Below are 24676 nucleotides of genomic sequence, written 5' to 3'. Positions count from 1 at the left end.
AGCCATATAAGGAAAAATGCCCCGACCCCTGGCGGCCATGTTTTTCAACCAACTAGCATCATTTTTGAACTCGTCCAAGATATTATTGGGATGAATCATCTGACCAAGTTTCATGATGATCAGACAATAAAAGTGGCCTCTAGAGTGTTAACAAGATTTTAATATAGCCATATAAGAAAAATGACCTGCCCCTAGGTGGCCATGTTTTTAAAGCAACCGAAAACCATTTTAGAACTCATCCAAGATATAATTGGGGAAAATCTTCTGACCAAGTTTCATGAAGATCGGAAAATAAATGTGGCCTCTAGAGTGATAACAAGGTTTTACTAAAGCCATATAAGGAAAAATTCCCCGCCCCCTGGCGGCCATGTTTGTCAACCAACCGGCATCATTTTAAAACTCGTCCAAGATATTATTAGGATTAATCTTCTGACCAAGTTTCATGAAGATCAGAAATAAATGTGGCCTCTAGAGTGTTAACAAGATTTTACTATAGCCGAAAAAGGAAAAATGCCCCGCCGCTTGGCAGCCATGTTTTTCAATTAAATGTAACCATTTTCGATCTTATCCAAGATATTATTAAGACCAATTTTCTGAGCAAATTTCATGAAGATTGGACAATAAATGTGGCCTCTAGAGTGTTAACAAGGCATATGTTGACGCCACACGACGGACGATGCACGACGGACAAAAGGCGATCACAAAAGCTCAGATGAGCTAAAAAAAGTGTGAGCTATTTTTTTTTTTATTGAAATTCTCCTCATTGATATCTATACGGCCATGAAGTTTCATGCAAAAATCTTTTACAGTATTTGATATATAACCCTGAACAGTAAGATCTTACAAGAGGGCCTGAAAGTCCCAAAGTCGCTCCCCTGAGATACAAGATATTATTGGGACAAATCTGCTTACCAAGTTTCATGAAGATCAGAAAATATATGTGGCCTCTAGAGTGTTAACGTTTTACTACAGCCATATAAGGAAAAATGTCCCGCCCCTTGGAGGCCATGTTTTTCAAGCAAACATAATTATTTTCAAACTCATCCAACATATCATTGAGATCAATATTCTGACCAAATTTCATGAAGATTGGACAATAAATGTGGCCTCTAGAGTGTTAACAAGGTTTTACTATAGCCATATAAGGAAAAATGCCCCACCCCTGGTGGCCATGTTTTTAAAGCAACCAAAACCATTTTCCAACTCATCAAAGATATAATTGGGACAAATCTTCTGACCAAGTTTCATGATGATATAAAAAAATGTGACCTCTAGTGTTAACAAGGATTTACTATAGCCAAATAAGGAAAAGAGCCCCGTCCCCGTGGTGGCCATGTTTCAACCAACCGGCATCATTTTTGAACTCGTCCAAGAAATGATCGGGATGAATCTTCTGACCAAGTTTCATGAAGATCGGACAGTAAATGTGGCCTCTGGAGTGTTAACAAGATTTTACTATAGCCATATATAGCCATATAAGGAAAAATGCCCCACCCCTTGGCAGCCATGTTTTTCAATCAAACGTAACCATTTTCAACGCATCAAAAATATCAATAAAACAAATCTTCTGACAATATTTAAATATAGCCATATAAGGAAAATTGCCCCGCACCTTAGAAGCCATGTTTTTCAAGCAAACATAATTATTTTCAAAGTAATCCAAGATATCATTGAGACCAATCTTCTGACCAAATTTCATGAAGACTGGACAATAAATGTGGCCTCTAGAGTGTTAACAAGGTTTTACTATAGCCATATAGGGAAAAATGCCCCGCCCCCTGGTGGCCCTGTTTTTAAAGCGACAAAACCCATTTTCCAACTCATCAAAGATATAATTGGGACAAATCTTCTGACCAAGTTTCATGATGATATAAAAAAATGTGACCTCAAGTGTTAACAAGGATTTACTATAGCCAAATAAGGAAAAGAGCCCCGTCCCCGTGGTGGCCATGTTTCAACCAACCGGCATCATTTTTGAACTCGTCCAAGAAATTATCGGGATGAATCTTCTGACCAAGTTTCATGAAGATCGGACAGTAAATGTGGCCTCTGGAGTGTTAACAAGATTTTACTATAGCCATATATAGCCATATAAGGAAAAATGCCCCACCCCTTGGCAGCCATGTTTTTCAATCAAACGTAACCATTTTCAACGCATCAAAAATATCAATAAAACAAATCTTCTGACAATATTTAAATATAGCCATATAAGGAAAATTGCCCCGCACCTTAGAAGCCATGTTTTTCAAGCAAACATAATTATTTTCAAAGTAATCCAAGATATCATTGAGACCAATCTTCTGACCAAATTTCATGAAGACTGGACAATAAATGTGGCCTCTAGAGTGTTAACAAGGTTTTACTATAGCCATATAGGGAAAAATGCCCCGCCCCCTGGTGGCCCTGTTTTTAAAGCGACAAAACCCATTTTCGAACTCATCCAAGATATCATTGGGACAAATCTTCTGACCAAGTTTCATGATGATCGGAAAATAAATGTGACCTCTAGAGTGTTAACAAGGTTTTACTATAGCTGTATAAGGAAAAATGCCCTGTCCCCGTGGTGGCCATGTTTTTAATACTACCTGCATCATTTTTGAACTCGTCCAAGATATTATTGGGATAAATCTTCTGACCGAGTTTCATGAAGATCGGACTATAAATTTGGCGTCTGGAGTGTTAACAAGATTTTACCATAGCCATATAAGGAAAAATGCCCCGCCCCTTGGCAGCCATGTTTTTCAATCAAACGTAACCATTTTCGAACTCATCCAAAATATCAATAAAACAAATCTTCTGACCAAATTTCATAAAGATTGGACTATAAATGTGGCCTCTAGAGTGTTAACAAGGTTTTATTAAAGCCATGTAAGGAAAAATGCCCCACTCCCTGGTGGCCATGTTTTTCAACCAACCGGCATCAATTTCGAACTCGTCCAAGATATTATTGGGATGAATCTTCTGACTAAGTTTCATGAAGATTGGACAATAAATGTGGCCTCTAGAGTATTAACAAGATTTTACTATAGCCATATACGGAAAAATGCCCCGCCCCTTGGCAGCCATGTTTTTCAAGCAAAGGTTACCATTTTTGAACTCATCCAAGATATCATTGGGACAAATCTTCTGAGCAAGTTTCATGAAGATCAGAAAATAAATGTGGCCTATAGAGTGTTTATAAGGTTTTAGAGTGTTAACAAGATTTTACTATAGCCATATATAGCCATATAAGGAAAAATGCCCTGCCATTTGGCAGCCATGTTTTTCAATCAAACGTAACCATTTTCGAACTCATCCAAAATATCAATAAAAAAAATCTTCTGACCAAATTTCATAAAGATTGGACAATAAATGTGGCCTCTAGAGTGTTAACAAGGTTTTACTTTATCCATATAAGGAAAAATGCCCCGCCCCCTGGCAGCCATGTTTTTCAACCAACCAGCATCATTTTCCAACTCGCCCAAGATATTATTGGGATGAATCTTCTGACCAAGTTTCATGAAGATCAGACAATAAATGTGGCCTCTAGAGTGTTAACAAGATTTTACTATAGCCATATATAGCTATATAAGGAAAAATGCCCCGCCCCTTGGCAGCCATGTTTTTTCAAGCAAACATTTTCATTTTCGAAGTCATCCAAGATATCATTGAGACCAATCTTCTGACAAAATTTCATGAAGATTGGACAATAAATGTGCCCTTTAGAGAGTTAACAAGACAAATGTTGACGCCGCACAACGCACAACGGACGACATACAAAAGGCGATCACAAAAGCTCACCATGAGCACGTTGTGCTCAGGTGAGCTAAAAAGCAAATAAAGAATAACCAACAAGATCTTATCCTATTGCAGAAATTTAATATACACTATAAACATAATAGTAAAGGTACTTTTGCATCAACACAGTAACTATATTATATACGAACATAGCCATACAACCAATGTGACAGTACGAAAAATCACTTAACGATTATAGTGGAATGACTACAAGAACATTTCACAATTACTTTTAACACTATGTCATAGTTATGTACTTTCGCAAGAAACATTTACAATGAAAATGCCATTTCTGTGCCATATTTGTTAAATTGTCTTTAACACAAAAATGAAATTGAATACAATAAGATACAAATTTAACATGTATATCAAATAATATAGTACAACATCGTGTACAAAGAACACCTAGTTCACAATTACTCCATTTAAATACATAACTCCTATAAATTGACAAAGTAGTGATAGTTCAGACAGACTGACAAATTCGCCAAACATATTACATGCTCTCTAACAAAAATAAATGTCCAATTTACTGTTGGAAATATCATTGACAATATGCCAGGTTATATATAGATATGTAATCAGGGTGCAGGATCAGGTGAGTTTGTGGGGTTCCCAATGAAATGTTCATGGATTAACTCTTTCAGTGCGGGAACCGAATTTTGAAGGCCTGTTCAAACAGTTTGGATCCAGATGAGATGCCACAGAACGTGGCGTCTCATCAGGATCCAAACTGTTTGCTATTCTGATAATATTCTTTGAAAAAAATTGAAGAAAATGCTAATTTTAGAAATTCAGCAGACGACATTTTAGCAGACGACTAATTTCCCAGCATGCAAAGGGTTAAACACACTGGTAAGTGGTGCTTTTTTCAAATAACCTTTTTAAAACATATTTTTTCTAAGAATTTTAACTAGCGCATGAAAGACAGATTTTGATGATGTTTAAAGTGAAATACACCAGAATTACTTTATCTCATAAGCATGACTTTGTGTTCTTGTTCAAAAATTCTATTTTTACTGCATTAATGTATAGTTTTATGCATCGCGCAAGGTGAAATTTTGTCACCAATTTTAGACGTATTCAATGATTAATTCTTATACCTTAAGATATCAGCACAGACTGCAAGAAAAACTGGCTTTTATGCACTAAAGATTTTTGCAAATGTATTTCAATAACTTAAGATATTTGCAAAAATTAATTTCTTAACAGGGTGTTTACATTCTGTCCAGCTCGTGTGTAAGCCCCTGAAAACCCCGTTGATTCTGCACCCTGGTAATGCCTTTTAAGAAAAACCCATAATATACATAAAACAGGCATACGTTTATATCACTTTTTAAAAAGATGCATATGACTCAAATTTACATTTAATCACATATAAATCACAGAAGACGCCATTGTATTGCATTTATCATTTTAATGTTAGTATTTATTAATTGGCAAATAACCTAGTGCACTTAAGCCCAAAATCATTAATGTACTGAAGCTTTTCCTTCAATGCACACATTGTTTCATCTTTACACAATTATAAATTAATATAATTACCAATATTAGTTTATTTTCTTGCATTTATCTAATGATAAGTTAATAAAAACTTGATAAAAATGCTGAAATTATTCAATAAAATGTCCACAAAATAAGTTCATGTAAAAACTATTAAGTTTTGGACACCTTCTTCTAGCCAAAAATAACAATATTTTTTTACTTCAGTTGTTCAGATATCCTGATTTTCCCCTATAATTAATTACTTATAATTTTTTTGGACTGTTGCATTTTATATGAATTAAACCTATTTGCATTTTTTCTATGACACAACCCCCATGTGTTTAACAACCTGATGACCGTCATAAAACTTGGCAAATAAATGCGAGAATTCACTGGACCATTACATTTGCGTCACTTGGGTAAAAAGGCATGAATACCAGTTATTGACAATTCTTCACCCAATATTTCAATGAAGTTATTTTACTATGGAAACAATAAGTTCTGCTAATGCTTTGTTTTTATTATGTATCATTTCAGGCACAACTGTACGTCAAAACTGTCAACAATGTTTATCTACTATTCACATCATAACAAACAAAACAGAACAGCTAGCAGTGCATGATGCTCAAATATAATCAAGAGAGATTTTCATGACAACAAATAATTGCAGTAATATTATAAAGTAATGTCCACTTAACCTAGAGCTTTTCACAGTAAAGATAATTACACACTGATGTCATATGTTGTAATATGTATTTAAAGTTAAATTAAAATAACAAACTAATTGAAACTATAAGATAAAAAAGAAGCATACCATACATTTTGAAATGTATACGGTAGGATAAAAAAAATTGCACATTCACAACTTCATATTATAAGGAACCGTGCTTAAAAGCTTTAATGTTGTAAATTGATAAGAGTATATGAAAAGCATCGACAGGGTCTACAGATGTATGGACAAACAAACGTAAATGATGAATCCAGTGTACATTCCTATATTTCATTGCGCTGGCAATAAAAAGTAGATCGTCGTGAACAAATCTGGATGTCTGCAAAACTTGTAACAGCATCCATGTCTGTTTGGAAATCAAAACCAAAAACGCTTGTAGACAATAGTGTTTCTAATGCTTTCAAACCAGACGGCCAAGGACTTCAGTACATGGTACCAAAGTATTGCCGACCAAGAAATGTCCAAATAATGTCCCCCACAATTCAAACTGTGTCCCATCTTCAGGAAAAGTTTACCCAACTGATGTCCGAACTTGAACTCGTGTTGGAAGTAGTGCTGTGGAAGAACAAGACAAAATTACATTAAGACTTTCATCAAACATCCTCTGCATGCATGATGGAAATCCCATGTCCAATGTGTTTTAGGTAATTGCATAAATTGTCAGAACAGTTAATGAAAAAATTATATATGAATAAATATAATATGAATATATAAATGAATACATGCAACGAGAGACATATTTCACATTATTTCAAAACGAATACCCCTGAAAAATATATCAGAAGGAAACAAATACAATTTCTGTTTTGTCAATGAGCAACAAATACCGAATTTACAAAAGTGTATTTTAAACAAAATACATGTAATACATCTCTTTAATAAATTAGCCCAAAGAAATCTCTGCAAATAGCATTGCCATCAACCAAAACAGAGAAAATAAATTAATGTAAATGAACACTTCCAAATCAAATATTTTATTCTACCTTGTAGCCCATTAACCCTTTCAGGGTTAACATTCATTTCAGAACATAAAAGGTGCTCTCGAAAAACTAGGCAAAATGCACGTGTGTAAAGTATGTCCTATATTACCTGTGCAGACTACACAGGCTACCCAGGGACATCATTTTCAATCTGAACTGGATTTTACTTTAGAAAATACTGTTAACCCTTTGCATGCTGGGAAATTTGTCGTCTGCTAAAATGTCGTCTGCTGAATTTCTAAAATTAGCATTTTCTTCGATTTTTTTCAAAGAATATTATCAGAATAGCAAACAGTTTGGATCCTGATGAGACGCCACGTTCTGTGGAGTTTCATCTGGATCCAAACTGTTTGTAAAGGCCTTCAAAATTCGGTTCCCGCACTGAATGGGTTAAAGTAAGATAAACAAATACTAACTAAACTAAAATGGGAAATACACAAATGCATTAAGCCCCATTTTCCCAGAGCATGTCCCAAGTGCACTGCAGAAATTGATGCATATTATTAACTTAGCGTACAGGTAAATTTATGTCACAAGAAATACAAACACATTTCGGGGGCATTTTTGCAAAGATTTCTGCTTAGACATTTGCTAGCAAAATTACAGCTACATTTTAGGAATTCAAATTTATTGCTTCCATTTGGAAGGAAAATTTACTGCTGTTTAAAGGGATCTTTTCACGGTTTGATAAATTGACAAAATTGAAAAAAGTTGTTTCAGATTGGCAAATTTTCGTTTTAGTTATGATATTAGTGAGGAAACAGTATTACTGAACATTAACCATAGTCCAATAAAGCCATTATATGTATCTTTTGACGATTTGAAAACCTAAAAATTATAAAGCGTTGCAACGCAAAACGATTGAATAATTTGGAGAGTTCTGTTGTTGTCGTTTAAATTTACGAAACTACGAAGATTGCTTATATAAGGTATAAAATACATCGACTGTGTACTTTTGGCAGAATAGCCGAGAGGGCTTATCCGTTTTTACTTCAGACTAACTCCGGGACTCCGGGGGTCACTGGTTCGAGCCCTGGTACCGGCTACTTTTTTTTCCTTTTTTAAATTTTATTCTTGATTTTTTATTGGAGCTTTTAAGAGACAATGTTTACATTTATCAAAACAAAGCATTTAATGACAAACTTAAAAATATGCCAAAATCTGTGAAAAGGCCCCTTTAAAAAAAATAAAAAAAATTGTAAATAATCTTTTTCTATTTTTTGTGACATTTTGTCTGAAAGGAGAATTTACCAGACTTACCATTCAAAACTTACTCCCTAGGAAGCATGTGGAAAACAACATAATTATGGCATTTATTGAAGCATCTTTGCTATCTTACAATTGGTAAACATAAATGAAGGGTTATTTCACTTATGCATCATGGCAGACACAAAATTCTGGATTATGCTATTCAATATTTTTACAAAAGCAATCGCATATAAGTGTATAACTTTTATATGAACATGGGAAAGCTAGAAATTTCTAAATGGTACATAAACAATCTTTTCTTGAATTAATTAAAGGTGAATAGGTTACATATGCATAATATTTATACAGATAAATCTAAATGTATATATGCTGAACAGGGTAAATATTGCTACATTTTAAAACCAAGCTTAGGGCAAAGATCTATAAACACTGTATTATGTGAATTGGGAATAAGACATCAAACTGGGAATGGACTTCATTTTGGTTATTTTCTCAAACAAAACTATTCATTTCATGATCTACATATATTTTTGTAATATATTATCAATAATTTAAGCTTAATAAGAAATTTTCCATGACTTTTTCATTAACAGTGATTGAATTTGTATCATTTAAAGTGTATTTTTAAACCGTGTCCATGCGCGGCATGGACACAGTTTCATTTCATGGGGATTTTTTTTTAATTAATAAAAAATCCAGTTTTGAAGTAAAATCAATTTAAATGATGCTATTATACATGCAAGTATATGCTTTAATTATAATTTGTAAAACTAGATAAATGCAACATATAAAACTGCATATTATGCACTTTTGATGAAACACAATTTATTCCCAAATTGATGTCTTATTCCCAATTCACATAATACAGTGTTTATATCTGATTGATATTGCAATACATGGGTGAAAGTTGAAAATTTTCTAAAACCTGAAAATTTTGCTGGGGGTCTTGGGGGCCGCTAGGGCCCCCAGGTAGGTCCAGGGCAAAGCCCTGGTGGGGGGGCCTGGGGGGCGAAGCCCCCCGAAGCTGCAGGAATTTAGCTTTTTGGAAACCATTTTTAGTAAGGAAAAAGTACTTCTCATGATACTTCAAAAGACCATCTAGTGATACCAAAATTACATTAATTTTGAAATGTAACAGAAAATTTTTACCAAAAGTTGAAATTCCTTGTCTCTGGGAATGCTTCTTTGGTCTTAATGTTTTAAGTCATCAGATGCAGATGAACTAAACTGAGTATATAGGAAGAAATTAGTTTTGACATGACATTTTCATATTTTGTGTTCTATAAAGTTCCCTAAATGACTAAGCTGAATAAACCCATTATTCCTTTTAAAAGTTTATGTCTGGTCAAATTAGAAAGCATCAACAGAGGACAATAATTAATTGCAAAAACAATATGCTCATATTGAAAAGATAAGCACTATGACAAAACATTCGTTATTAGAAGTTGCCAGATAAAAATGTGTTCAGAAAAATAAGTTAAGGTATTTTATTCAAATAAGCCCTCTATGGCAAAATTGCTTTCACAAATTTGCACTTCTATAATTTTATGATTTGTACAAGCATCAGCAGATCGTAATTGGTGATTACAAAAATAACAATTTCATTTTAAATTATAAGAAAACATTTCTTAATTCCACTGCTACAGGAATACATAAGTGAATATATATGCAGTAATGTGTTAAATAAGTTTGATTCTTTTCCATCTTCCTCGTTCACTGCCGCCAGTTGCTGAATCTATACTTTTCCTTTTCTGATTAATGTTTTTCTGCGTCCGTCTCATCAAATTTGCTAGTTGCTTTGCTCTTTTAGCCTTCAAGAGGTTTACAGATTTGTCAAGTTGTTCTCTTCGTTTTGCTTCTTCATGTTCCTTCTTTTCTTTTAAGTAACCTTGATAACTAGCGTATGCATAAATGCAGCTTTTGGCCATACTGTTGGTTACTTTCAATTTTACGCTTCGGACTTTCTTCCTTTTCAAGGCAGTCTTCACTATAGCAACAGCCTCATAGTTCTTGACTGTTAATTTTGTTCGATCTTTTTCCACAATGTCATCCATGATATTGAATGTGGATTCAATCAATGGCCCAGAAAACACTGTAAGTAGTGATGCCACAAGTTTTTTCAGAAAAGGAAATCGTTCTTTATCAAAAGATTTAAGTCCAAAAACTTTAGTCCAATACCCATTATCTATCCTATCATCCTGATTGAAGTTGCGTCCTATTTCCTTAATGTCTCTATCAACATGAAATATGAAATGTTACTGTGTAACTGTAAAGACTCAGTATTGTTTTATTGTTCAAAATCATAATAACATATCATTGATTATTTCGAACTTAATATATATTTCACAAATTAGTTTCCCATTTAACGTAATAACTTTCAGCGTTTAGATTATGAGCAGATATTTTTGTATTCACATGTTAGTGCTATTGATGTGAAAATTCGTTAAAATCTTGAACGCAGAAATTCATTATATGGTCAAAATAATTGTAACTTGCTCTCAAATAATCAAAAACGCTTTCGCCATTATGCATGAAACACGTGAATTTACCAACACTCGCATCGCTCGCTATTCGACTGTTATATACATATACGTAAATCACGAGATACCCGAGGAATATTTTCTGCATTCTGGAAAAACGTCATATCTAATAACACTCAGCAGATAATCGAAAGTAATTGTGTATTTAATATGTCCAATTACACTTTTTAATAACCCAGGGTGAGTGCGTAATATTATTATAATCAAACAATGAATGAAATCTTTACTCAGATAAGATCTATGTATTAACGAAACGATTATGCATAAATTGTGTGACAGTTGTGAATAAATCAACGAAACCACACCTTCATCCAATCAAAAAATATACCATGTGAAGGTGAACAATAGCGATTGGTTAAAGGCGTATCCAACGATAGAGTAATTATTTTTGATTGGTCAGAAGTAGTTTGTAGCAGAACCGTTGTGCATATCATTAACGGATAAATATTTTACGCGTGACGCAATAAAGACAAATGATTAAATTTTCAGGAATACAGATTGCTTGATTTTTTTGTGTTGCAATTAATAAATACCTGATCTGGTTTGTTTGAATGCATTGCGGGCGGGTTTTATCGAGGTACTTGAACTGGCGCCTGCTATCTATAGGGTGCCTACCCCCCCCCCCCCAGAATTTCTCAACGGATTTACGCGATTTGGAAAAATGACCTCGGCGGCCATCCAAAAACCGGAATTCCGGGTTAACCCGGAAAACTTTCACCCATGGCAATAGGTTGACAGCAAATAGTGTATTGTGCTTTTCGAAGATTAGAAGGGGGCTAATATCTTTTACAATATGCTTTCTTTGGAAAATTAAAATCACTTACATGAGAATGTAGACATTTTTAAGCTATGAGATGTTTTCATATAAACTTTAGTACAAATTGTCAACAATATAGGTGTTACACAAATTTCTTTTATCCCAATAAACATTTGAGTAGTGTTCTGAGAAAACTGGACATAATGCATGTGTGTAAAGTGTCGTCCCAGATTAGCCTGTGCAGTCTGCACAGGCTAATCAGGGACGACACTTTCCGCCTTAATTGGATTTTTTGCTAACAAGAGACATCATTTAAACGAAAAATGTCATAAAAGCGGAAAGTGTCGTCCCATATTAGCCTGTGCGGAATGCACAGGCTAATCTGGGACAACACTTTACGCACATGCATTATGACCAGTTTTCTCCGAACGACTCATTTTAGGCGGTCTTTGGAAGAGCCTTGCTTAATGGATGTGCATAATGTGTCCTCCCTGATTAGCCTTCTGCACAGGCTTATCTGGGAAAACACTTTCCTCCCAGACTGGATTTTAGTTTAGAAAAGACTTACTTTATATGATAAATTCCATAAAAACGGGAGTCAGTGTTGTCCCTGATAAGGACTGTATATGCTTGTCTGGGAAGACACAATGCACATGAATAAGCCTGGCATTGCCAGAGCACGGCTCCTTTGTTCTGTTCAACCAGATACAGTTTATTATACACGCAGTATTTTTTCATATAAAGTTCAGGCATGGAAAACAGGGGTAGGAGGTCATTGTGAAAAGGTTAAAGCAGATACCTTCTCATTCTATCTGCCACCTAGAAAGAAGAGAAATGTTAGAAATAAACAAGAATAGTTCGGGAAAAACTAGGCATAGTGAATGTGTGTTGAGTGTCGCCCCAAATGAGCCTGTGCAGTCTGTACAGGCTAATCATGGACAACACTTTCAGCTTTTATAAAAATACTTGTTTGAAGGAAGTCTCTTGTTCATGAAAAGCCACTTAAGACTGAAATTGTCGTCCCTATTAGCCTTTTCAAACTGCACAGGCTGATCTGGTAGGACACTTAGGTAACACTAATGCATCAGGCAACATTTTCACACAGTGAGGCTCAAATAAAGAAACAGAAAAAAGCAGCGAACAATGCAATCTACATTACTTGACCGGGTAGGAAAAAAAGTTAATATAAAATATAATTTTAAGTCCCATAATAAGTTTAAGTTTTATGTTACATACATGCTAAATTGGGGACTAACACATGACTTTTGTATTTCAATTTTATGATTAAAATGTACTCAGTTTAAAAAAAAGTTACCTTTGAGCATTGAATCACACACAAAAACATCATGAAATCTCCAAGAATATCTTAGACATATTTTTATGCCCCCTGCTAAGGTGGCATATAGCATTTGTTCTGTCCGTCCGTCCGAAAACTTAAACATTGGTCATAACTTTTGCAATATTGAAGATAGCAACTTGCTATTTGGCATGAATGTGTATCTCATTGAGCTGCACATTTGGAGTGGTGAACGGTCAAGGTCATCCTTCAAGGTAAAAAAAACAAATCCAAGGGAAGTAACAAGCTTTAAAGGGAGATAATTTCTATTTATCAATTGGCAGGTCCAGATCATTTTTACAAGGGAAGTAATAGGGATTTTATCAAAAATAAAAATAAAAGCGGAGCAGAAGGAGGCATTGTGTTTCAGACAAACACATCTCTTGCTTTATGTATGCAGTCTCATTTGTTATGCCCCCAAAAATAGCAGCACATAGCAGCTGCATCGTCCATCTGTGTATCTGTCCAAACACAGATAGGTACTCTAATCTCTCATAAGTTTCATTTCAGTATGGAATTGTTATAAAAACTCTTTGATGGTAAAATAAATCTCTTTAGCGACTAACAGGGTATTAGATTTAGCAAGGAAGTAACCATTAGTTAGGATGCCCAGATGCCTGGATGTCCATCCAAGCCATTACTTTGCCATATATTTTTGCATTTTAAAATAAATTTGAACAAAGATAAACCTCTTATAAGGACAAGTTGCATGTTACAACTGGCTCTTGGTATAGTCTTGAGTCTCTGCTATAAGGTCACAAAATGAGCCCTGGGGTGATATACCAGAAGCATCTTAAGTTAACTTTTATTCTTATCCTTAAATTGAGAAATTTTCTTAAGTGTTTTATTTCATATTGCAATACATTGGCATCAAGATATACATTTAAATAACATCATTATGCCAATGTTATTTTAGGAATACCAAAAAAACTTGTGTTTCCTTATTTATTAAAGAAATACAAAACATTGTTATTTTGAACTTAAGTGAAATTATTTAAGAAATGACTTAAGATGTTTCTGGAATACCACCCCTGATCTGGGAAAACCGTGTTTAATGCCTATAAGTAACATGCCCGCACAGGCTTATCAAGGACAACAGCTTCGCTTCTGGGTGGGAAAGGGTTAAATCAAGTCTCTTTTAAATGAAAATCAAATTCAGCCTGAAAGTGTCATCCCTGATAAGCCTGTATGGACTGCAACAGCTAATCTGGGACAACACTTTATGCACATGCATTGAGCCCCACTTTCACAGAGCAAGGCTCTATTGATGAATTTTAAAGCAGCGCAAAATTGTCAACCTTGATGGGAGGAGTGTGTGTCACAAGCAACAACTAAGGTGCTATTGATATGTCCAGTGCAATTCTTGTGCTCCTAGGTAAAATGTCGAGATAACAATAAAAGGTCCTAACAAGCATATACATACACCTTGAACAATTTTGCTCTTGCATGTGCGCTTATAAAATAAAAAATCTCAATTCTTACCGGTAAGTTTAAAATTGCGCTTACAAATAAAAAAAAAGCTAAAGTCTTAAGTTAATCTAAAATACTGTTCTTTAATTAAATCGAAACAAATCAACATTAAAGAAATGTAAACTAAAATAATAACAGTTCAACTGTAAAGGCTAAAGAATTTTTCCTACTTGATCAAGGAATTAAATAAAATAGCATTTGTTACTCCTCTTGATCCCTTCCCTTAATGAACAATATGTAATGTCATTATTATCCCCTGCCCAAAACCTTTTTTTTTTAAATCCTTTAATCTAAAAACTTCATGTTTTAAATAAAATTCACCTGTTTGCACAAGTTTATAATTAATCTAACAGATATCTCTTTTTACCTACATACTCGATTTTAAAAGCATAGGTACATAGAAGAGGGGAAACAAACACTATTTTATTTACCAACTAATAGAGGCTTACACAAACAGCATATACATTGATACAACTAGCTACATGTGTTAGTTCAGAGAAGTTTTGCTGTAATTTTAGAAACACTCCATTTCTCACTACATCCTGAAACTTTAAGATGACATTTTATGTTCATTGAATTGCTGAATTATTGCAACTCATATTTGTGTCCTAAAGTTCATGGACACCTATTATACAGTACAAACTTACATTACTGAGATTTTTTTATTCAAATGACATTAGAGTGAAGAATGATGAATCTTATTTAGTTCCTAATAATCTTAAAATACTATGAAAGCAGTGCTGTCACTTGACAACATAATTTTATTATGTCTCCCCATTTAACTCGAGGTCTGATATAACAATTACTGGTATCAGCTTTTTAACAGAACAAATTGTCAAAGTAAGCTTTAGTACTTTTGGAGTCTTCAATAGATCCAGATTTCACTTATTACTGTAACCATAGCAACCACCATTTTCGACCGACAGATCAATTGAAATAATTTGTATATTACACACATTGTTCTCCATCCCCATACCAAGTTTCATCAACCTAGCTCACGTACTTCTTCAGTAATAGCAATATCAAGATTAAGATGACAGACAGACAGGTAAACATGAGGTTAACCTACAGTCCTCTCCTGTCTCACCAGTAGACAACTTACAAAAAATCAATTCAATTTCTTAATATACTATAAATATGGCAAATATCAATTAGATAAAAGTTGCGCAGTTTTTATAACCACATTCCATTAACCAGTGTAGATGTCTCAATCAAGGATATAGCTGACCAATTTTTCACTGGTAAACAAAAGCATATAATTGCACATTCCAACCAAATCCTAAGACAACCAGCCTTGGACAAACAGCAAGGAGTGAAGTAAGCTCTATGATTGTCTACTCGATCATCTAAATGGAAGCAGTGTGTTTCTAAATCTAAAGCTCCACATCAGAAAGAAAAAGAGAACTCAATCCAAACCAACCCAGGACATGCATTTAATACCACAGTTACCTTGCGCTGGTAAAATCACCCCACGGGTCAGAAGAGCCACCCGCCGGCTTTACACTATCCGATGACCCAGTCAACAGGTCAAAACTGGGGTCAAACAATGAACTTTGACCTTGTGACTGACCTTGACTCGATTGACCATGCTGCATACTGGAATAACTAGAATTTGAACTTGAGAAATTGTCCATTCCTAGATCTAAGAGTATATCAACATTTGTCCCGGATGCTGAAAACGCTGGAACACTACTTGCAGAGGAATTTGACTGAAACTGAGAGTTCTTGTTTGATGTCAGCAGGTGTGAGGGTGCAGGGAGGGAGGGTGCAGTACCTAAGGCGCCGCCGGGTGGGGGTAGCTTGATTCCCCCAGGGGGTGGAGGCAGCAATCCCAGCCCACCACTGCCCCCGGCCCCAGGCTTTGGACGCGACTTCTTAGCAGATCCATCCTCCTCTGACTTTTTAGTCTGAAAATTTGATGTTAATAGAATTGATGAATTTTATCATTTTATTAAAATTATTTCTTCCATATGTTTGTCTGGCTTGTTCCGCCAAGAAAACATTGAAAAAGTAAATATTCTAAGTTTTTTTAGTTTTTTCTTTATAAGTTCAGTATTTCAATAAAAAGTAGGGATTGGAATCGTATCCGAAATCTGTATCCGGATAACCGTATCCCCTATCCGAATATATCCAGATATCTGTATTCTTTTGTAAGTAAACTACAATAGGCTGTTACCATCATCACAACACTGTGAATACGTTAATTTGCACAGTTTACAGAATAACAAACAATATAACGCATTTATATGATTTCTTTATTACAATTATTTTACTTATAAGAACAATATCAAAGTCGCAAAATATATAAATTTCTTAGCATGATAAGTACCAAGTCGGCCGTTGAGAACACGCGCTCAGACGGAACCGATGTTGTCGGAACTGCCAGAATACTTCCGGCAACAGTTTGGGAAATCGCGATTCGTTAACTCCTTTTTTAACAGATAAATATTGATTGACCAATTGAAAAACTTTTATTGGATTGGGCAGAGATAATTTTTCCATACCGTCGATTGAAGCCAAGTAGCCATTTGGTGTCAATTATCAGGAAATAATGACCATAAAACAAAACACGGAGGCGCAAGTTGGCAATTATGCAACACGTCCATTATCACCAAGGTGATCTCGCACTGGCAGGGACACTCGCTGAGCAACAACTCATTAACGGATTTATGTCAGTCTTTCAACGATGTCTGGTATACAGATTATAGTCGAAATATTGGATAATGAACATAGTGTGCATAACAATATGGGTAATATCGTTAAATCAAGTATTCGGATTCTCGTTTACGATTTGGATGCTTGAACAGTATTCGAATATCTGGATATCCGGATAATCGTTACCATCCCTAATAAAAAGGTATTGTCACTATCAGACAATTTTTGGTAATAGTCTAATATGAAACTTTACTAATATATTGTAAATGTAACCTATTATTTTTTGTACTGAAATGCATTCAAATATTTTAGCCTCACTTTGGGAAAATGGGGTTAAATGAATAAACAGATTTTTTTTTTGAAAAGAGACTTCCATCAAAGGAAACTTCCATAGACGCGGAAAATGTCCTTCCTGATTAGCATGTGCAGATTGCACAGGCTAATCTGGAATGAGACGTACTGCCAATGCATTAAGCCCAGTTTTCCCAGAACGCGGTTCAAATAGTCTCTAGTAACTCACTGAGATGTTTATCCGTATAGTCTGGCCCTCTTTAAAGCCCAGATCCAGTTTTGGCCCCTTATCCAGTTCTTTGCCACTTTTCTCTGCTTCCTTCTCTTGCTTTACATGCCTGAAATAAAGCCCTTACATAAAATTGAGCTGCATTATTTAACAATAGCTCTCTCCATAGGATGACATATGCCCCCGAAAAAACGCTTTGATAGAAGTTATGAGCATTTTTCGAAACCTAAACGCAGATTTCTAAACCTAAACGCAGACCCTGAGTTCAAGGTCAAAGGGGTCAAAATTTGTGAATGTATGAAAAGGCCTTGTCTATATACAAATGCATACCAAATATGAAGGTTACATCTGAAGCGACATAGAAGTTATGAGCATTTTTCGAAACCTAAACGCAAAAGTGTGACAGACAGACAGACGGACGGACGGACAGTGTGATCACTATATGCCCTCCTTTGGGGCATAAAAACTTGACTTAATGCATGTGCAGTCTACACAGTCTAATCAGACTAACACCTTCCCCTGTTATGGTATTTTTTCTTAATAGGACATCTTTTCTACCTGAAAATCAAGTGACAACAGAAAGTTTTATTGCAGTTTTATTTAATTAAATATTAATAAAATATTAAATTAAATTTAAACTTAGTTAAATATTATTACATTTTATTATGGACATTCTGATAGTCTGCTTGTAATATCAATCAGAATTTAAAATATCAGAAAAGGATTATCACAATCTCAAGAGCATTTCATTTTGTGTCTTGTTCTGACAAAACTGGGCATAATGCATGTGCGTAAAGTGCCGTCCCAGATTAGCCTGTGCAGTCCGCACAGGCTAATCAGGGACGACACTTTCCGCTTAAACTTGATTTTCGGTAAGAAGGGACTTCCTTCAAACTAAAAATACCATAAAAGCGGAAAGTGTTGTCCCTGATTAGCCTGTGCGGACTGCACAGGCTAATCTGGGACGGCACTTTACGCACAAGCATTAAGCCCAGTTTTCTCAGAACAAGACACATTTTTATCTCGGTGGATTATTATTTCTAAAACTGAGAAAAAATTGCTCGAAGTGATCTGGTCAATGAAGTAAAACTTCCCTTTTTTTAACTATTCTTTTAAAAGAGCCAGCATGAAACATAAATTGAACAGTGTTACCAATCAATTACTATAACATGTGTGATTTTTTAAGCCTAAAAGAAGGAAATATATAATTGTAAACAGTAGCAATGTTTAGTAGCCAATCCAAGCTTAATTGTTGGCCCTTACCCACAGGAAACCATGTACTTAACTGTCTCGTTAATTAGAGAACAACCAAAACCACAATGGACTCTGAGAGTAACTCACAGTTTGCTCTGGTTGTATGTTGTTTGCTGCTCATTAGTACCTAACTGTTGGAAATGAATTTGTTTAACATGAATATATATATATTTAAATTTAATTTGATTTTCTAATAATCCAAAGACCGGTTGAAATGCAAACTGGAGTGTTAAAGGGTTAAACATGCTAAGGAAAGATCTAGAGTGAAACAGCAGTCTATACTGTCTAACTCCCCTTTCGGGTATTATTGACAGGTTTATTCATTGCTTTCCACATTTTGTTATTAACAAAGGCGTTGGGAGTCCATTTATATGGACTAGGTGCTGAAGTTCCCTGCTGCTATTTGTGTCCAGTCTGCTCAACAGATACACAAAGGGCCATAATTGGGACAAAATGTGTCACAGCAATTTTTTTTGGTTAAGCAATCATCTCCACAAAAGTCATTATACAGTGAAAACTTGAGCTTGATTCACCCATAGGTAGAGGTGTTCAAAACAACAACTTTTGAACATACAAATGAATGTAGGAACGAGCCGATATGTGTAACCTGTAATGCCTGCCACTCCTAGGGGCGCACAAATCATGGGCTTCATGGGTCAAAATTACTATAATTCAGGTCAAAACATAATGAAATTCAGGTGAAATTGACTAAAATTCAGGTCAAAACATACTAAAATTTAGGCCAAAACTTACTGAAATTTAGGTCAAACTAACTGAAATTCAGGTATAACTTACTTGAAATGGTCCTGCAAGGCTACATTCAGGTCAAAGGAATCACCTCTATCTTCAAAACCAATGCCTATAAATGCAGATCGACCTATAACAAAAAATGTTAGTGGATCATTCTTACAAATCATAGCATTTTACTGCTTATTAACATAAACTAATCCATAACAAATAACTGTAAGTCCACTTATGAAACAAGAGCACCACATAACGGGTGCTAACGCTCGGCTGCGGGTGCAGTTTTGAATAAATCTTTTTTTTTTAAGAGGTAACAGTGACCTTGACCTTTGACCTAGTGACCCAAAAATGGGTGTTGCATGTAGAACTCATCAAGGTGCATCTACATATGAAGTTTAAAAGTTGTAGGTGGAAGCATTTTGATTGTAGAGACAAATGTCAAGGTTTTAGTACGACGCGGACGGCGGACAGCAGACAACGAGCTGGCTATGACAATACCTCGGGTTTTCTCCGAAAACAGCCGAGCTAAAAATTACAGGCTTAAATTAAGATCACCAGGTATGTCAAATTTAAAAGGGCATATTTGGGCAGTCTGATCAGGCTAATCAGGGACAACACTTTCCACTGTTTTAGTATTTTGTGTTTAAAGAAAGTCTCTGCCAAACAAAAATCTAGTCTAGGCAAAAAGTATCTTCCCTGCTTAGCCTGTGTGGACTGCACAACTAATCTGGATCAAAACTTTACGCACATGCATTACAATCCATAATTCCAGAGCACAGATATTGATTTATATAGAAATAAATCAATGCAGGATCAAGTCCTTACCACTCTCATCCACAATTCGTAGAACAAAGTAGCGACTGGAATCTGTCACTGACTCCACGGCTATCCCAGGATACTGCTCCACAGGACATTTGGCGAACAGCTCGCCTGTTCAGAAGTAATTTTTCTAGGTAAACTCGATAAATTTTAAACATACTACACTCTGCTCCAAATGTTTTTGTAAGTACTGGCCATTTAGGAATGAGGATTTGAATTCCATAGGCTGGGAGTATATGTCTATGGGTCCTTTTTTAACATGCTTTTTAGCTCTACTGGCCGATGGCCTGAAGAGCTTATGTCATGGCGTGGTTTCCGTCGTCCATCCGTGCGTGTGTTAGACTTTTTCTTGTTTACGCGATAAGTCCACAGTTTTCATCCGATTCTTTTCAAACTTTTTCAGTGTCTTTATATTAATGAGGACTCGAACCCTATTGAAAATGGGTTACATCAGAGTTAAAAGTCCAGAATTATCTCCCCTTGAATTTTAGAAAATTGTGAAATAAGGCTTGTTTACGCAATAAAGTCCAAAGTTTTCATCCAATTATTTCCCAACTTGCACAGTGTCTTTATCTGAATGATGAGTCAAACCCTATTGAAAATAAACAATAACGAAGTTATAAGTCCAGAATTATCTCCCCTTGAATTTGAGAAAAAAATGATAATTCAGTTTTTTTTATGTGATAAAGTCCATAATTTTCATCCAATTCTATGCAAACTTGCACAGAGTCTTTGTATCAATGAGGACTCAAACCCTTTTTATGCCCCCCTTCAAGAAGAGGGGGTATATTGTTTTGCACATGTCGGTCCGTCGGTCCGTCCATCCACCAGATAGTTTCCGGATGATAACTCAAGAACGCTAAGGCCTAGGATCATGATCATGACTGGCAGATGACCCCTATTGATTTTCAGGTCACTAGGTCAAAAGTTAAGGTCACAGTGACTGGAAATAGTAAAAGGGTTTCCGGATGATAACTCAAGAATGGTTACGCATAGGATCATGAAACTTCATAGGTACATTGATCATGACTGGCAAATGGCCCCTATTGATTTTCAGGCCACTAGGTCAAATGTCAAGGTCACAGTGACTCGAAACAGTAAAATGGTTTCCTGATGATAACTCAAGAATAATAAGGCCTAGGATCATGAAACTTCATAGGTACATTGATCATGACTGGCAGATGACCCCTATTGATTTTCAGGTCACTAGGTCAAAGGTCAAGGTCACAGTGACAAAAATGTATTCACACAATGGCTACCACTACAACTGACAGCCCATATGGGGGGCATGCATGTTTTACAAACAGCCCTAGCCCTTGTTTTAAAAGAGCAACATCGAAGCAATAAGTCCAGAATGACTTCCCCTTGAATATGAGAAAATTTTGAAATCCCGCTTGTTTACGCAGTTAATTCCACAGTTTTCATCCAATTATTTCCAAATTTGCACAGTATCTTTATATCAATAAGGACTTGAACCCTATTGAATATGAGCAGAATCGGAGAAATAAGAACACAATAATCTCCGCTTGAATTTGAGAAAATTCTCCTTGTTTGCGCAATTAAGTACCGGTACACAGTTTCTATCTTATTCTTTCCAAACTTACACAGTGTTTATAGCAGTAGAGCGATTCAAGCCCTCAGGGCCTCTTGTTTATTAATTACTAAACACCAGTTAAATGTGTTTGCATCTTCTTGGCTAGTATATTTCAATCCAGGATTTCAATCATAAAAGAATGGCTCTTGAGATCAATAGTCAAATTGATTTTAAATAATTTATAAAATCTGTCAATGCTATCATGGCTCAAGAAACCAATTATACACCCACATTCCATTGAGTCTTTGAATTATTCTTAATAAACTAATAATATTAATTCACAGAATTTAAATTATATTACAAATAAATTAATATCTTATAGTCAAAAGAAATTTCTCATAATTTATTCATACTTTAAAGATATTAAAATGGATGTTATAATTGTTAAGTTAAATCTTCTGCTACATCAATCATAAAAATTCAATTTCAAAGTTTTATGGTTTCATGAATGAATAGTGAAATTCAAATAAGAAGTCTCTTTCACGATTGAAAAAATATTTGCTGCAATGAATACCAGACTTACCTGAGTTTTTATCTTCTAGTTTAATTGCCAGGTCTTTTCCCTTGGCTACAATCCTTAGTCTGCCAGTCCAGTCAGGCTGATCAAGTTTCCAATCTGCAGCTCTAAAATGATTTGTCATTATTATTTCGAACAGTTTGTTTAATTTCGTCAGACACTTTTTAAAATGACTTTTTATAGGGTTTTTACTGAAAATATTTGTTTTTAAACTGTACTTTTGAAACAGTGAAATAGTAGGGTATTGAACTAGTTGAAATAATTCAACTCTCAGCTTCATAAACCAAATGGTTGCTGAGAGTTGCAAGCGCTGTCTATTTTTCAATGGTACAAAATTTGATCACCAATTCAAGAGCTAACTTGTAAGTAAGGAACACTGAATCTGCAAAAAACTTATCAACATTAACCTGTCTCAACCCATGCAAATGGTACCATTTAAGCACAAAATAATTACTTTTTATTTACTTATTCTTTCGTACTCTCTATTCAGCATATTGGAAAACTGTTGCAATATCCGACCTAAAGTGTCTCTATTTTTCGTTAAATTTTATTATGAACATTCTGATTCTGCTTGTTATATGAATCAAAATCTGAAATGAAGACATAACATCGTAAAATATTCTATGAACATCATTTTGGGTTAAAGAACTCACAACATGAAAATGTACATGAAGCTTTGTTGGCCGTGACATGAACTAAGTGTAATGGTGCCTAACCGCCTTAAATTGATAACGAAGTAAAATAGTTACACTGTTCCATAGATCAACATAAATATGTCAACAAGAATAGTATATTGAAATATTGTGATGCTTTTAGGGGGCATGCAAATGATAACGTTGTTAGGTTGCCAATAAGGTAAATTAAATGTGTTTTTCAGGTTCATTCATTGCTTTCCACATTTTGTCATCAAAAACATTTGAAAGAGATGCCCACTTATCAGCTGCGGTGGTCTGGGGTTGTGTTTATTTCACTTTGTGAAGGGACTCCCAGAGCTGTCTGCCTGTCACAGCATAAATTATCAAAGGCTCTGGGAGTCCGTTTATATGGACTAGGTGCTGAACCCTGCTTCTATCTGTGTCCTGCCTGCTAAACAGCTACACAATGGGCCATAATGGTGCCAACATTTGTCACTGCCAAATTTATTTGCTAAGTAATCATCTCCACATAAGTCTTTCTACTGTGAAAACTTGAGCTGATTCACCCATGAGGTGGAGGTGTTCAAAACACCAACTTTTGAACATACAAATGAATGTAGGAGCGGACAGATATGTGTAACATGTAATGCCTGTCACTACATGGGGGCGCGAAAATCAGAGAAAACTGACTAAGGGCGAACGGGATATGGATCGAACAAAATCAGGGCGAACATGTAACCAGGGCGAACGCTACCGGATTCACGCCCACTAGAAAGGTAAAATAAATACAGTTCAAAACGATATATACTACCTTCGTTTATCAAAAAGTTGGCAAGTTATACCTATAACCCCTGTTTGAAGCTCTCGGTGGTATTCGAAACACATGAACTGTCGGTTTGACGCATAGAACACTTTCATACTCAGTTCCTGCCATTTTGACAACTTGACCGGAAATTATTTTCTTACAATAACACCGTTTGTTTGATGCGTCTAAAACGCGAATATAAACACCAATTCAGCTGCGGAAAGCAAATTTCTGCATACTTACTTGCTTGCTTGCTTGCTAGCTTGCTTACTTACTTACTTACTTGCTTGCTTGCTTGCTTGCTTGCTTGCTTGCTTCCTTACTTACTTACTTACTTACTTACTTACTTACTTACTTACTTACTTACTTACTTACTTACTTACTTACTTACTTACTTACTTACTTACTTACTTACTTACTTACTTACTTACTTACTTACTTACTTACTTACTTACTTACTTACTTACTTACTTACTTACTTACTTACTTACTTACTTACTTACTTACTTACTTACTTACTTACTTACTTACTTACTTACTTACTTACTTACTTACTTACTTACTTACTTACTTACTTACTTACTTACTTACTTACTTACTTACAATGCTACTTAAGTTTATATAAAATATCAAAGTGCAAAGCCTTTTAAAAAAGTTGACTGGTTAGTTTAAGGTTCGCAGATGAACTATGCGATCAAAAGCGCATTAACCAAACATAGTTGTTTTTGCATAAAATTAACAAATATCCTATATACAATATTATACAACAACTTTAAATGCAATATAAATATCAAATGTATAAGCATTTATAAATTTAACCATTACCTTGACAACTTACGTTTCTGTGTG

The 24676-nt window shown here is 35.1% G+C and overlaps 1 protein-coding gene across 6 annotated transcripts; it reads right to left on the bottom strand.

Moving 5' to 3' along the window:
- Nucleotides 1-3838: 3838 nt before the first annotated feature.
- Nucleotides 3839-23985, bottom strand: LOC127832038 (adaptin ear-binding coat-associated protein 1-like). 6 transcript variants are annotated; one of them, XM_052357184.1, is made up of 9 exons: nucleotides 23865-23985; nucleotides 22394-22494; nucleotides 20283-20387; nucleotides 19509-19590; nucleotides 17460-17568; nucleotides 15734-16191; nucleotides 12278-12297; nucleotides 11546-11568; nucleotides 3839-6547 (listed from the first exon to the last, which is right to left on the bottom strand). In XM_052357184.1, exons 1-7 carry the CDS (start codon nucleotides 23954-23956, stop codon nucleotides 12282-12284), a joined length of 963 nt encoding a protein of 320 aa, XP_052213144.1. In that variant the 5' UTR covers nucleotides 23957-23985; the 3' UTR covers nucleotides 3839-6547; nucleotides 11546-11568; nucleotides 12278-12281. The 6 variants fall into 6 exon arrangements, with proteins under 6 accessions (XP_052213144.1, XP_052213147.1, XP_052213143.1 ...); XM_052357187.1 differs by having other exon boundaries at nucleotides 16059-16191; XM_052357183.1 differs by lacking the exon at nucleotides 11546-11568.
- Nucleotides 23986-24676: the final 691 nt, after the last annotated feature.

The sequence above is a fragment of the Dreissena polymorpha genome, chromosome 5 (assembly GCF_020536995.1).
Source record: "Dreissena polymorpha isolate Duluth1 chromosome 5, UMN_Dpol_1.0, whole genome shotgun sequence".
NCBI lineage: Eukaryota > Metazoa > Mollusca > Bivalvia > Myida > Dreissenidae > Dreissena > Dreissena polymorpha.
Note: the sequence above shows the minus strand (reverse complement) of the source record. Positions and strands in the feature narration are given on the sequence as shown.